This window comes from Euprymna scolopes, chromosome 6 (genome assembly GCF_053919585.1).
Source record: "Euprymna scolopes isolate OS-2025 chromosome 6, ASM5391958v1, whole genome shotgun sequence".
NCBI lineage: Eukaryota > Metazoa > Mollusca > Cephalopoda > Sepiida > Sepiolidae > Euprymna > Euprymna scolopes.
Window position 1 is genome coordinate 139,192,142 of NC_136487.1, and position 15,873 is coordinate 139,208,014.

The 15,873-nt window shown below is 33.5% G+C and overlaps 2 protein-coding genes across 16 annotated transcripts in view; one reads left to right on the forward strand and one right to left on the reverse strand.

Moving 5' to 3' along the window:
- Positions 1–4,082, reverse strand: part of LOC145277993 (monocarboxylate transporter 9-like) — a 58,539-nt gene extending 54,457 nt beyond the window's left edge. For 3 of the 5 annotated variants that reach the window (XM_080130144.1, XM_080130145.1, XM_080130142.1), the window contains exons 1-2: positions 3,932–4,072; positions 812–1,083 (exon numbers count right to left, since the gene is read on the reverse strand). In XM_080130144.1, the coding sequence (XP_079986270.1) occupies positions 812–1,070 (259 nt within the window). In that variant the 5' untranslated portion in view covers positions 1,071–1,083; positions 3,932–4,072. Of the gene's footprint in view, positions 1–811; positions 1,084–3,931 lie in introns of all 5 variants that reach the window. The other 2 variants (XM_080130143.1, XM_080130146.1) reach the window with 2 other exon arrangements.
- Positions 1–15,873, forward strand: part of LOC145277995 (monocarboxylate transporter 14-like) — a 238,600-nt gene that overhangs the window by 118,181 nt on the left and 104,546 nt on the right. The gene's annotated exons all lie outside the window — the stretch shown is intronic.

Here is a 15,873-nt window from a genome sequence, read left to right on the forward strand (position 1 = left end):
GCTTCTGCTAAAAAGTATTTGTTATATTTAATCTCATTAGGGACTGCACTCTGAATTTAGTTTCTGGGTTTACTCTCATAGCCTTTTATCTCACTTCCGGAGATACCCACAATGGCTGGGCTTCACGCTAACATTGAAGTACTTCTTTTAATTATTCTGCCATGAATGCTTAAAGGAGATTTATACATCGTTCTGTATAAAAAACAAGCCTCCCACATGGTTTAGCCCACCAGCTGAACCAGTTTTCCGGAGCGTAGAGATTGGAGTTAAAATGTGTAAGATTTAGGGGATGAGTAAGAACCAGTGATGCGGTCTGCTCTACCAGGTATGACGCATCTTGCTGAATTTGAAAGGTACTACTTCCACCTCGAGTCCCCCCATCGGTATGCCCCATTCCTACTAATATCTAAATAATAAAACCATAAATATGTACACCGATATAGGAGAAGTAAATAGACCACTAGCAAAGAAATCATTTATGGATATTTAAAGTTAGAAACTTCGATATCTCATACAACTTGAAAAGAGTTATCATTTATTGATATCTAAGTATGACACAAACCAAAGAAGCATTTGAATTATCAGAATATCATATTTTTTTTATTGTAGATTAATATGAATGTTTATGTAATCACGTTCAAATTGGTTCGCACATTTTGATCAAGTGATTTCTTAATTCATTAGAGAGGGAAAATAATATAATCGCATTCAGATAGATAACTCCATTATCAATAATAATCAGAGTACATATATTTACGTTAGTCCTGTCTTTCTATGTTATTTTATGTATGTAATTAGCAAATATACTTACCACCAAACATTGCCGTACCGGCAATGATTGAGCAAACGATTGTAGTTTTGGAAAAAGAATCGTTGAAAAGATAGAGTAGTTCGATAAGTATAATCCCGTTTATCGAAGTAGTTCCGTGTACTGTACAATTTGTTAAAAAACACGCGAGACATACTACCCATCCCCAACCACCATCTGGGGGCTGTATTTCCGTTTCTGGTTGGTTAACAACTTCGACTTTCGGTGTTTTTACATCCCTCTTTCTCATCCGACACAACATCTTGTGGATTTATCTGGTAAAAGACCATAGAAAAACAATTATAAAAAATAGAAAGCTATTATGTTTTGAAATGTTTTGAGCAAATTTTATAATTTTAATTCTTTAAATTATTTAAACTACTATCTTCATTTTAGGTGTTATTTTCACAACGTTCTTACCGATGTAACCTTCGACCTTCTCTGGGTATATTTTTCGAACTCAAGAATCTTTTTGTTCAAGTCGAAATCTATTGAGAAATTCGAAATTAACAATCTATTTAATTAAAAATTGGTAGATTATTCTCATTTTATCAGCTATGGCCGAGTGGAAGTGTTAAGTATTAAAAAAAAAAATATTTTAGACGTTGATGATGAAAACAGCTGACAGCTGAAATCTTCAGGAAAATCTCCAAATTCTACCCCCCCCCCAAAAAAAAATTATGAACACTAAAAAGTCACAAGTAAATTATAACAGAAGTAAAACAAAGCATTTTCACAAGAATCAAATTTATGTGAAATAAAATATAAAATATACCATAATACTATAATGCGAGTGCAAATTTCAAGATTATCAACTCATTAAATTTTAAAGATCCTCAGCTATATCACACCCACCTTTCCAAAAATGTGATTATATTTTTTATGTATGAACACTCTAAAGAACTTGAGTAAAGCACTAGAATTTAGATTGAGAGGTCAGTTTTGCATATAAGTTTAATGTAAAATGATCACCGATTTTCCAGATAGATAGCGTTTGAATAACATCTAATCATTCTTGTTAAGTCTTAGATATAAAATATTATTTTGGTGTGTGTGTGTGTGTGTGTGTGTGTGTGTGCGTGTGTGTGTGCGTGTGTGTGTGTGTGTGCACCTGAACTTATGGTTAATGGTAGTATTAAGGGAGATATTGTTTTGCAGTGGGGGAACTGTTGCCACCTGGACTTAGGGTTTGTGGAGTTTTTAACCCCCCTCCCCTAAAAGAACGCACACAATTTATCTTCCTTAGCTAAACATCTGGTTATATACTCTTAGACGATATTCAGATAGAATATTGGTAAAAGATGGGAGATAACTTGAATTAAATTGAATTTATATACAAAACTAAATTATGAATTATTTATTTTTTCCTAATACGTAATCGCTTAATTAAAGAAGAATCTAATTTTTGGGCAGTGGGATTTAGCTGAGAGTAATCATCAATAAATTTATAAACAATTCTTTAAATATAACATTTTCAAATATTTTTTAAAGTCCTCTGATACGCTTTAAAAAAAATACGTAAACTGTAGAATATATCATTGATGTTTTCCAATGCAAGTGTATTGACTAAAAATATTTAATTTCCCCAAAAGCATGTATCAAAAGCTCATAATTTCAATTTCATACGAAACTACTAAAAAACAAAAAACAAACAAAAAAACAAAAACAAAAACAAAAACATACGAAACAAACCAACAAACAAAGAAAAAGTTGCAAATATTTCGAGGGTAACATTTTCAATATAGCTACTTTTTCTTCATATAACATTAATAAAGACAATTTTCCATTTGGCTTCTTTTTTGTTTAAATTTTATTTTCCTTATATTAAGCTTCATGTTCCAATTTGGCCTTTTTTGCCTTTATTCTTGAAAAAAAAATGTGGCCCCAAACATTTATTATGGTGTGGCAACTCTGAGGTTTAGCCATGATTGTTGGGCAAACCAGAAATCAAAGTTTATAACAAAGGGTGTACTGTGAGATTCAGTTTCTTATATTAAACTTCAATCGTAATATACCTAAATAAATAAAAATAAATGCATTCAACGACCTTTTAATTTTTATTCATTAAATTGGAAATTAAATTTTGCGACTTTCGATTTTTGTTCTTATTCCGAAGAAACACTAATTGTTAGGTGAAAGTATAGAAAAGTTAACGAAGCGCTCTTCCTCTGCTCCATGTTAATAATGCATTTAACGTTATTAATTCAGCACAACCAATAAACCGCAGAAGATTATTTGAAAGATAATCTTAAAAGAGGGAAGGGCTTTGTTAACTCTGATGTAATTTCACCTAATCATTTAATAAATAAAAATAAGTCAAAACGCTTTTAATGGAGAAAATGAAAGCATTGCGTCTCGTTAAATAAATGAACTCGATTAAGGTTATAACATTTATTTACTTACGTTAATATAATACGTTAATATCATACCATGGATTAAAATATTTGGATGATGTTTTTTTGAAATAGTTAATTTTATTTTTAATAAAGTTTGTTCTGATATAAGAAATTGAATAGTACATTTTAAAAATGTGGAAAGGTTTTGTAAAAATGTGGCTTAGTTTTTCAATTTGGCATTTTATAACTCCAAACATGGGTAAGCCATAATTCCGAGGAAATTTAAGTTTTAACAAAAATAAAATATAATAATTTTTTGTGGGATCAGAGAGTATGGCTAAAACTGTATCTTTGAATAATTTCTGTCCAATTCGATAACATGAAGACCATGATTTTTTGATCCTCACATACATATCAGTCAAAGTCATTTGCCAGTTTTCTACATTCTTTTTGCGATTACATGTAAACAGCCTCAAAAGATTATCCGTAAATAAAACAGAAAAATAACTTAGAATTTAATGATGGGGGATCACTTAAACACCAACTTTCTGAAAATTTGGCTTCACTTTGTCAATTTTGTTTTAAATGAAGATGTCGGCGAAATGGTTTTGAATAAGTTAAAAGCATTAAAACTGCCTGTTACTTCAGCAATTTACAGACCGTACTGAAATGATATCAAATATTACATGAAGTGTTGATTTATAAATATCTAGATTCATGTAATTTTTTAAACATCAAAAAACACCCCTTAAAACTTATCTTAAAGAGAAATTATTTTGTTTCTTACTTTTGGGTTACTACTTGCTCTATCCAGTGTATTAAGCACTTTTCAATATGTCTCCCAGCAACAAAAAGACAGCAGTTTTTAATCTCGGGCGACACTGTGTTTGAACATACGTGTTTACTTCTTGATAACAGTTAACGAACTAATAATGAATATTTATGCCGATAAAAATTTACCGTCACGGTCTGTTTCGACGACTTTGATTTATTTAATACAAACTTTGTGGGTGTATATTTAAACACGGTCCATAAACTTCAGAAGTTTTTTTTTACAACATTAAACGCTTTTATATTTCAACTAGCGGACCGTATAAACAATGAGAAAATTGAATTTGATATTTAATATATTAGTTATTCTTAGGAGTGACGAATTTTTAATGTCTGTGTATCATATGCTATTTCAAACAAAAGAATATTTTACCTAGCTTGGACGGGTATTAGACGTATGAAATAATTGTATCTTATCTAGGGTAGATAATTTACAGCATGTATATGAAATAATTTTACCTTTGCAAGGACGGTGAATATGCAACACATATATTTAAAATAATTTTACCTACACTAAGACGGGTAATTTAAATACATATATGAAATAATTTCACATACTTTTTGACCCCCAAACTCTCTCCAACCCAACCCCAAAAAGAGGACTTAAAATTAACCGAACTCTCAAAAGAGAACTTAAAATTAACATAATCATGCTTCTTTCTACCCACCTCTACAACATCATGCCCGGATGATAACATGAAAAATTAAAAAAAATATAGATCACCCCCCCCCCCTATAGAAACTGGCATAGTAAACTTTCATAGTAAAGCAACAATATATATGTATTAATCTAAGAGATCGTAAACTGTTTTAGCCATATCCGGAATCGATTTCACAAATAAAATAATTTTGAGATAGAAAATTGTTTAAGCCATTTCTGGTACAAACTTTATCTTTTACCACCCTTATTTAATGCAGAGTGACGCTGATTATTCTGCTTGTATAAATTTTCCCCTATCTCATTCAATACGGGACAATACCAGGAATTCTGCTTATAGATATGCCCATCAATATCCTTGAATCCCGGGCGACGCCGGGGATATTGCTAGTATATTTTCTCACCTATCTCATTCAATTTTGAGCAATGCCAGGTATTCTGCTTGTGTATATGTGCAGCCATCTTATACAATCCCGAGTGACGCCAAGCATTAGTCTATTCTGTATTTGCACCGTTTGTAAACGGTTTCTGCGATTTCCAGGACTGTCTCCATATCCCTCACCACACTGTTAAAAATATACATGAAATATTTCCAAGTAGTTACCCATCTGATAATGACCAAGTTCATTGTTGCTTAACTTTGGTGATCTACATAAAGCATTTTGCATTTCCTAGTAGTTACCCATCTGATAATGATCAAGCTCATTATTGCTTAACTTTGGTGGTCTACATTAAGCATATTGTATTCCCAAGTAGTCACCCATCTGATAATGACCACGCTCATTGTTGCTTAACTTTGGTAATCTACATAAATAATTTAGTATTCCCAAGTAGTCACCCATCTGATAAAGACAAAGCCCATTGTTGCTTAACTTTGGTTATCTACATACACGATTTTGTATTCCCAAATAATCTAATAACCAGCAAGCTAATTGTTGCTTAACATTGATGACCTACATAAAGAATTTTGTATACCCAATTGTCAACCATCAAATATTGACCAAGAAAATTGTTGCTTAACTTTTGTTATCTACTTAAATAATTTTGTATTCCCTAGTAGTCACCCCTCTGATTATGACAAAACTCATTGTAGCTTAACTTTAGTGATCTACATAAAGCATTTTGTATTCCAAAGTAGTCACCAATCTTCAATGACCAAGCTCATTGTTGCTTAACTTTAGTGATCTACATAAAGCATTTTTATTCCAAAGTAGGCACCCATCTGATAATGGCCAGGCTCATTATTGCTTAACTTTGGTAAGTTACATAAAGAACTTTGTATTCCCAAGTAGTCACCCATTTTAGAATGACCACGACAAAGTTGCTTAACTTTGGTGATCAATATAAAGCATTTTGTATTCCAAAATAGTTACCCATCCTATAATAACCAAGCTAATTGTTGCTTAACTTTGGTGATCTAAATAAGCATTTGGTAATCCCGAGTAGTTACCCGTCTAATAATCACCAAGCCCATTGTTGCTTAACTTTTCTTATCTAAAAACCAAAAACAATTATGTATTCCTAATTAGTCACCCATCTGATAATGACCCAGTTCATTGTTGCTTAACTTTGGTTATCTACAAAAAGTATTTTGTATTCCAAAGTAGTTACCTATCTGGAAATCACCAAGCTAATTGTTGCTTAACTTTGGTTTTCTACATAAAGCATTTTGTATTCCCAAGTTGTAACCCCTCTGATAATGACCAGTCTCGTTGTTGCTTAACGTTGGTAAGCTCCGTAAAGCATTTGTATTCCCAAGTAGTCACGTAATTGAGAATGACCAAGAACGTATATACCAGTCACTGGACAAAGTGGAGAAGGTAGGGCGGTAGCTCTAGATATATCTAAGGCTTTTGACAGGGTATGGTATGAGGGTCTTCTCAAGAAAATCAGATCATACGGCATCACTGGAAGAATGCATAACATAATTAGATTCTTCTTGAGTGGCCTCTTGGCCTTGATAATGTAGTGATGCCTATGTAAAAAAAAGAGAAAAATCCAGGTTGCCCTTGACGGTCGTACATCCAAACAATATGATATAAATGCGGGAGTACCTCAGGGGTCTATCCTTGGATCTCTGTTATTCCTAATATTCATAAATGACCTCCCTGACAAAATTGTCTGTGAGATGTGTATGTATGCTGACGACACCACGCTCTATAACAGACACGACAGGAAAACAAATGAACACATATCTAAAGAAATGGCAGAAACACTAGAGGATGACCTCCAATCTTGTTTGGGGTGAAAATGCAAAAAAAAAAAAAAAAAAAAAAGACAATGTTCCTTAACTTTTACTAAAATAATAACTTTGAGACATTATCTGGGCTGTTTAGTTCATTAAAAACTCACCGATCATATAACTCACATTTCATAATTTTTCAAAATTGTTGAATATGTTACTAATTTTGACAACCATTTCTGATGATATAACGCACATTATTGCTCCCCCTTATAAAATAATAACTTTGGCACATTGTTTGGGTTGTTTATTTCACTGCAAACACACTAATCAAATAGGTCGCATTTCATCATTTTTACATTACAAACACACCAATCAATAGTCATGTTTACTCGTAAACGGTTTCTGCGATTTCCAGGACCGTCTTCATATCCCTCACCACACTGTTAAAAATATACATGAAATATTCCCAAGTAGTTACCCATCTAATAATGACCTCACACATTGCTGCTTAACTTTAGTAATCTACATAAAGCATTTTGTATTCCCAAGAAGTTACCCATCTAATAACGACCAAGCTCTTTGTTGCTTAACTTTGGTGATTTACATAAAGCATTTTGTATTCTGAAGTAGTCACCCATCTGAGAACGACCGGGACAATGCTGTTTTACTTTAGAGATCTATATATAGCATTTGGTGTTCTCAAGTAGTTAGCCAACTGATAATGACCAGGCTCCATGTTGCTTGACAAAGCTTGTTGCTTAACTTTGGTGATCTACATAAAGCATTTTATATTCCCAAGTATTTACACATCTAATAATGACAAAGCTTATTGTTGCTTAACTTTTGTGATCTACAAGCACAAGCACCTTAAAATTTTTCAAGTCGGACCTATACTGCACAAGCACCTTCAAAATTGTCGAATCGGACCTATACTGCACCTTCGAAATTGTCGAATCAGACCTATACTGCACAAGCACTTTCGAAATTGTAAAATCGTACCTATACTGCACATGCACTTTAAAAATTTTTCAAATCGGACCTATACTGCACAAGCACCTTCAAAATTGTCAAATCGGACCTATACTACACAAGCACTTTCAAATTGTCAAATCGGACCTATACTGCACAAGCACCTTCAAAATTGTCAAATCGAACCTACACAGCACAAGTACCTTCAAAATTGTCGAATTGGACCCATACTGCACAAGCACCTTCAAAATTGTCAAATCGGACCTATACACATTACATATAATTCATAATGACCAGTTAATTAGTTTTGGAGTTGATCCAAGACACAAAAAGATATAATCATATACACATAATTAAATTTTTGGAATCAGCAGTTCAATGATGTGATTTTTGGAATATGACATCTTATCTCAATTTAGTATTCGATAAATATAAATTATGCATCTTTTTATAATAGAAGATAATGGTCGGTCGGAAATTAAGCTGTATAAGACGGTTACTTGGTCTTTTGGCTAAGATCAAAGTGTAGTATCTGTTCTTAGAATTCAAGCGGTCTCATCTTTCCCCTTCCTCCTGCTAAACAGAATTAGGTCGTAGTGTTACTAATACAAAAAATGTCGGTTTGTTTTTGTTTTGAAAACATAGCCATCGTTGGTCTCATCGCTAAATATTTTTAAGCATAATTTTTTCCCTTATCATTTTTGCTTGTCATTTTTCGTTATACTCTCGTATAATTGTGATAATCACGTTGGAAACATTTTCATAACGTGTAAGTTAATATTTTAATTTGTACGATACTGACAGTTAATCTTTTAATTTGTATGACACTGACCATAAAGAGTCTCTTATTTAAACTATACAAACGTCGCCATTAAAGCGTGGTGATGTCAAGATCATGTGACATGACTCAGCGTTTTTTCAATTACCTATAAACAACATTAGAATCGATTTAAAATGATAAGAATTACATAATATTTAATGTTAAAATGTTACTCCCCCCCTCCAGCAGAAAAACGACCAGCTGATTAACTTAGAGTTGATCGTTTGGGTCAAAAATTCGATTTTTGTCCGGAGGTGCGAGCTTTAATATCATACCAAATTTGTGAATTTTTGTTGTGTCTGTCGAAAGTTTTTGGCGGACGTACAAACACGCACACATACATACACACACATACATACATACATACATACATGATGATGATTTCAACGTTATGTGAGACGAGTGCCATTCCCTCAGACACTTGAAATGAGCCCCAAAATGACTTTTCTTTTTTTTTTTTAGTCCTACCAGTGAATTCACACGCTCAAGCAGGCATCGCCACAGGACCATTTTTATAGACAAATGCCTGAGGGAGTATCTATACACAGATGATGTTACAGAGTCTTAGTTTTGTACGGCAGCTAAGTCTTTCTCTCGGTTCAAAATGTTGAGATCCAGCAACAAGCAAGAGCAAGATAGCCAGCAACAAGTTAAACTGCAGACCAGCTTAATGCGGGTACAGGTCTCCTACTTTATGGATTTTTAAATCAGAGATTTGCTTCTCCTAGAAAGGTTGCCTTCACCACGGATTACGGGAGCCCTCTCCACCCCAATACACACATACATACACACAAACACACATGGTGCTAGTTGGCCGTTGACCTCGAAAAAGAGTTCATTCGCCCTTTAGAAGGTCTTGTTTTTAATCCTTCAGGGAGACTAGCCACCCTCCTCACCAAACAAATTTGGTGGGGGATCAGTTTAGTCGCCGGTGACCCGACTATGAGACAGGTAGTACTAGATTACATGGTACCAGTAGCATATGACATGACCTGACACACATACATACATAGATACATACATACACATATTTTCGCTGTTATATATATAGATAATATTTTGCTGATTACTTATCTATCTATCTATCTATCTATGTATCTATCTATCTATATATTTTTATATAAATGAGAATATGTGTGCGTGTCTATATGTGCGTACGTGAGAACACTTCTCAACCTAAATACTCAACGGATTTTTGATCTATAGACTTAGAATTTAGTATATAGGGTGTTCAGACACGTGTAAACTTTTTAATTGGTTTTAATTCGGAAGAAAAGCTGCTAAGAGGGAAAATTGATAAATTGGTACATCGAGGTCATCGAATTTTAGCTGTTTGTCAACTGTTTCACGAGGTTTGAATAACCTTTTTAAAGATCTTGGCAACCTGGTCTAACGGTTATCGTATTTGACTCACTGTCTATAGGTTTTTATTTCGATCTCAGCTCGAGTATTTCTTTTTTTTGCTTACAAGAAATGAACTCTTTAGAAAAAGCATAATACTTGCATGCACATGTCTCAGTTTCTTTCCGTTTTATTAACTTCATTGTTTTGAAGGAAGTAAGGAATTAAACGTTACGTTTAATACCGGGTAACGTCTAGTACATATTCCAGTCTACATATATATCTTTACAATAGAAAAATGTGAGCATGTAAAGTAATATGGTTAAGCTTAAACATGGAAAAGTAAAGGACTACTTGTTAAAACTGGAAAAGAAAAAGACAAGATATTTTAGTAAAAAATATAATAAATTCAAATATTGCAGCATTAAAGCTTGAATATATAATGTTATAAATTGAATAAAAAAATTGTAAATTCTGCAATATTTGTAGTTATAAATGTAATCTTTTTTACTAGAATATCTTGTCCTTTTCTTTTCCAGTTTTAACATGTAGTCCTTTACTTTTCCATGTTTAAGCTTAACCATATTACTTTTCATGCTCGCATTTTTCTATTGTAATCTATGATTTTTCCAGTAAATTCACTTGTTCTTTGTTTAATTTCAGTCTTACTTTTTGTCCCCATAAACATAACATACACATATGTAATAACAATATATGGCACTCGTCTGCTTTCAATACCCCCAATTATCTCCCTTTCACGCTTTTATTCTCTCTGTTTCACTTGTTACTTCTCTTTTCGTGAGAGCGGTGAATTGGTAGCAAGAATAGTCGATGAAGCGACATGGTTGCTATGGAAACCAGTCATAAAAAACGTCGCTAACCTCCTTACGTTTTTTTACGATTTTGAACACCAGTAAATTCATCATAACTTTTGTTTTACTGAACGAAAATTGCATTTTTTTCACAATATAGCTGAAAAGGTGATCTATAAACTGTAATAATTTTTTGAAATTTGGTCGAAAAATGAGTGAGCGGCGAAGTTTTAAAGCAGATCTAAATGATTAAAACTACCACTTAACCATATATTCACAACTGCGTATGGGCTAATCATTTACATTATGTTAAGAATTAGAAGGTTGGAAGCACATTTTGGAGAACGTGTTCTGTTGAGCTAATGGTTATCGTACTTGACTCACTGCTTTTAGGTTTTGGTTTCGATCTCAGCTCGAGTATTTTTTTTTACTTAAAAGAAGTGAACTGTTAAGAAAATACAATACTGACACGCACGTCTCAGCTTCTTTTCGTTTTTTACGTTATTTTTAAAAGGAATTTAACGTTATATTTAATAATGGGCGAGGCCGGGAACATCTTCTAGTCTTATCTTACCTTACCTTACCTTATCCTATCTTATATTCTATACAAGAGAATGTGTGTGTGAGAGGACACTTCTTAACCTCTACGCCTTTTTATCTGCAGACTTAAAATTCGGCATTTAGGATATTCAGACACGAGGAAAACTTTTTAATCCGTTTTCATCCGATAAAAAGAGCTGCTAATTTGTCAAAATAAAAAAAAAATTGGTTCGTAGGAGGCCACCGGATTTTTATTTGTGTTCAACTCTTTCACGACTGTTCATATGCGGCTGTGAAATATGACTGCTTCCTTATGTTGGTTTGAAAGCACTCTTTAATAGCCATATCAAGCTGGTGTAATGGTTATTCTACATGACTCACTTTCTTACGGTTTTGGTTTCGATCTCAGCTCGAGTATTTTAAAAATTTTCTTACAAGAAGTAAACTGTTTAGAAAAACATAACACTCGTATGCACGTTTTTTTTTCATTAAAAAATTAACATTACGTTTAATACGTACGGTATTTCTGTTTATGATAAATAAAAAATTCTGCATGGCGTCAGATAGTATTATTTTGTCTTGGATATGACCCTGGGTTCAGTGTTTCAGGATTTAGTCTGTGTGGGGAAACTTGTGTGGAAAAATTAAATTTATGTTGAAAAATTACTGAATTAATATGTATTTGATTTAACCAATTTAGCCAATCAGGACAAATCACATTTTACGTCATGAAGATAGATTAGCTGAATGAAAAACCCAGGCCTCCCCAAATCACACCGTCACATCCCTATAAAAGTGTGCACGGAGCGTGTTTTGGCAGTAGAGTTCGATTTAAAGTTGAGAGTTGAGTCTATTCACCTCTCCACCCACGCTACACCCCCTTCTACTGTCTAAGCAGCTACGTTATTGGAAAAAAAGCAGAATTGCACACATTTTTCTCTTTTAATAACTGTAAAATAACACTACTGTATCCAAAATTTATTTAATAATTAATTAATCATTATAAAAGTAAAAAAAAATACGCGGTGAAGACTTCAGTCTCTCCTAGTCAAAGGTCATATCCTGGTCAAACGGGATCAATATAACACGGTGAAAACCGTTGTGTTCAACCGGGTAATAAGTGTAGTCCTAGGTTGTTCCGATTTCGGAACACCCAAGAAAGTTCGATAGCGTGGTCCTGGTCGCTTTTACGATGACGGGGTTCCGATATTCCTTGCCCAACCAGTGATCCACAGAAAAACAGAATTAAAAAAAATATATATAAAAGAATACAAGAAAAAAACAAACAAACCAAAAACCAAAGTGAACAACTCAAAGTCTCCAGAGAATACACGTTCCAGGATCGCAGTCCGCGGGCGCTGGGCTGGCTGACCTTCACTTCCTGTTTGCTATCACCTGAAAAAAATTAACTCTAATAGATAACATTCGTTGTGATTTTATCACGGATTTCGTACGCAACAAATACATGCCTCCAGTTGTAAGTAATTATGTTTTCTTTTATAAAGATTAATTATTAAATAAATTCTGGATAAAATAGTGTTATTTTATAGATATAAAAAAAAAGGGAAAAATATGTGCTTTTTTTTCAATACGGCAGCTGCATAGACTCTGATTCGAAACGAAACCGTTTTCGACGACCGATTGTCTCCTCTTTCCCCTCTATCTGACGGTTTGTGAGCGTAGTATAGCGTGGGTGGAAGGGTGAACAGACTCAACTCTCAACTTCAAATCGGACTCGACTGCCAAAACACGCTCCGTGCACACTCTTATAGGGAGGTGACGGTGTGGGTTTGAGAGGTCTGGCTTTTTCATTCAGCTCATCTATCTTCATAACGTCAAAATTGGATTCGCCCTTATTGGCTAAATTGGCTAAATTAATTGTGCATATTAATTAAGTAATTTTTCAGCAAAATTTTAATTTTTCTACACAAGTTTCCCACACAGGTGAAACCCTGAAGCCTTGAACCCAGGGTCATATCCAAGACAAAATAATATTATTCGACACCATGCAAAGGTTTCTTTCCTAAAACAATATTAATTATTAATGTTATTAATCTCCTCATTCCCGAAGTTATTTTTCCTTCTTGTGATTTGCGTCACCAACCAAACAAACAATTTGGATCAGCAAGACAACCGGTTGTTGTCCGGGATTGTTCACATAATAAAAAGCTATAATTCAGCTCTAATTCAATCATTACTGATGTAATTTTCGACCATCACGAGTAGTTTCGTCACAAGGGGTCAAAATTGAAAATTGGGTACATAGAAGTCGTTGGATTTTTTTCTCTATTTGCTGTTTCACAATTGCGCATAAGTGAAGGGTTCACACTAAAAATTCCTTATGTTAAATATATATGTCGGTTTGAAAACGCCTTCTTAAAGGACGTATCACACTGGCCGAATAGTAATCGTACTCGACTCACTGTCTTAAGGTTTCGGTTTCGATCTAAGCTCGAGTATTTTTTTACTTACAAAACGTAAGTTGTTTAGAAAAAAAAACATAATACCCTCACGCACATGTCTATTTTCTGTTTTTTTAACTTCATTTTTTTAAAAGGAATTTTATGTTACGTTTAATATCTACAGTATTTCTGTTTAAAATAAATAAGAATTTTGAACTAAGCGAAATATAATATTTATGCATATTTTAAAACCAGGCAAGGCCTACCAACCTGGTAGTATATCTATAAAAGTGAGAATGTGTGTGTATATGAAGACACTTCTCAACCTATATACTTAGCGAATTTTTTATCTACATATTTTAAATTTCGTATGCATAGTACTCAGACACCTGGATAACTTTTTAATCGGTTTCCACTCGAAAGAAAAAAGAAGATTACTAAGGGGTAAAAATGGAAAAATTGGTACTAGACGGTCGTCGGGTTTTTCTCTGTTTGCCGACTGATTCAGGACTGCGCATGTGTGAATGGTTCCCATAACAGATTCCTTATGATAAGAATAAACAGATTTGATAACACCACTTAACAATCAATCTGGCCTAATGGTCATCGTACTTGACTCATTGTCTTTAAGTTTTGATTTCGATATCAGCTGGAATAGTTTTTTTTGTTTTACTTACAAGAAGTGAACTGTTTAGAAAAGGCATAATACTCGCATGTCCATATCTTAGTTTCTTTTCATTTTTTGTATTTCATAATAAATAAGAATTCTGCATTGATTCAAATATATTTTTTCGTATTTTACGACCGGACAACGCCGGGAGATCTGTTAGTCTATGCATCGATAAAACTGAGAATGTGTGTGTGTGAAGACACTTCTCAACCTATATACCCAACGAAATTTTTATCTACAGACTTGAAATTTGGTATATAGGGCATTCAGACATGTGGAGAACTTTATAATCCGTTTCACGCGAAAAAAAAAGAGCTGCGAAGGGGTCAAAATTGAAAAATTGGTACGTGGGAGGCCACTAGATTGTTTTCTGTTTTCAACTGTTTTAGGACTGTGTATGCGCAGTCGTGAACCATGACATATTCCTTATGTTAAGTATAAGTTGGTTTGTAAAACACTCTTAAAAAGTCAATTTAAGCAGGTTTAATGGTTATCCTTAAGTTTGGGTTTCGATCTCAGCTCGAGTACATTTTTTCTTACAATATGTGAACTGTTTAGAAAAAAAAAACATAATGCTCGCATGCACTTCTCAGTTTCTTTCCATGTTTAACTTCATCTTTTTCAAACTGTTTTAACATAACGTTTAATATCATAATTTTTCTGTTTATAAAAAACTAGCAGGACCCGTTTACCGGCGTTGCCCGGTAGTAACATGCATCCTGCCCCTCCGCGTAAAAATTAAAATACGGTTGTTGTTGTTGTTGTTGTTTTTGTCGTTTGCAAACCCCCAACCTCCTCATGTTAAAATTGACTTTCGGAATTGACATCCCATTTTGTGCCTGGGGGTGGGGTTGTCAAAATAATTGCTGGAAGGTTCAGGGTATTTTTCAGGGTATGGTTTAGGGTCAAGTTCAGGTCAAGGTATTTTAGTTGGTTAAACTGGAGTTATGGTGACAAAAACTATCGAACTCTGTGTCCCTTAAAGGGAACTAAATTCCTGTAGTCACCTATACGGTATCAAATATAAATGTAAACGCCATTTAAGAAAGTAACCGTTTTAATTAAGATGTAAAAGTAAACATTATAAACAGAACAGTTTATTTCAATAACAAAAAATGATGAATCTGCTTCTTAAACTTAAAATATGTTAAGTTTAATCACGTTATTATTGAAAATGTAATCATGCGAAAAACTGACATAATAATGTTATTATTCTGAAAGCCATTCTTTATATGGGGAGGGTGTTTAGTAACTAACCTGTGCTTCAGTTTTACAATATAAGAAAAACAAATATCGTAAACATGAATTTAACCTGAAAAAAAACTATTTTAAAATTGCGCGATGGTATTGCGCCCTGCCATCATATATGCATCCTAGATCAATATCTAATTTAAAATTTGGTGCTAATGCATTTTTGGTACCGCGCTATTTGTAATTAGTGTTTTTAGGTTAAATTCAACTTTCACGCTATATTTTGTTATTCAATCGTAAGGTGGAAGAA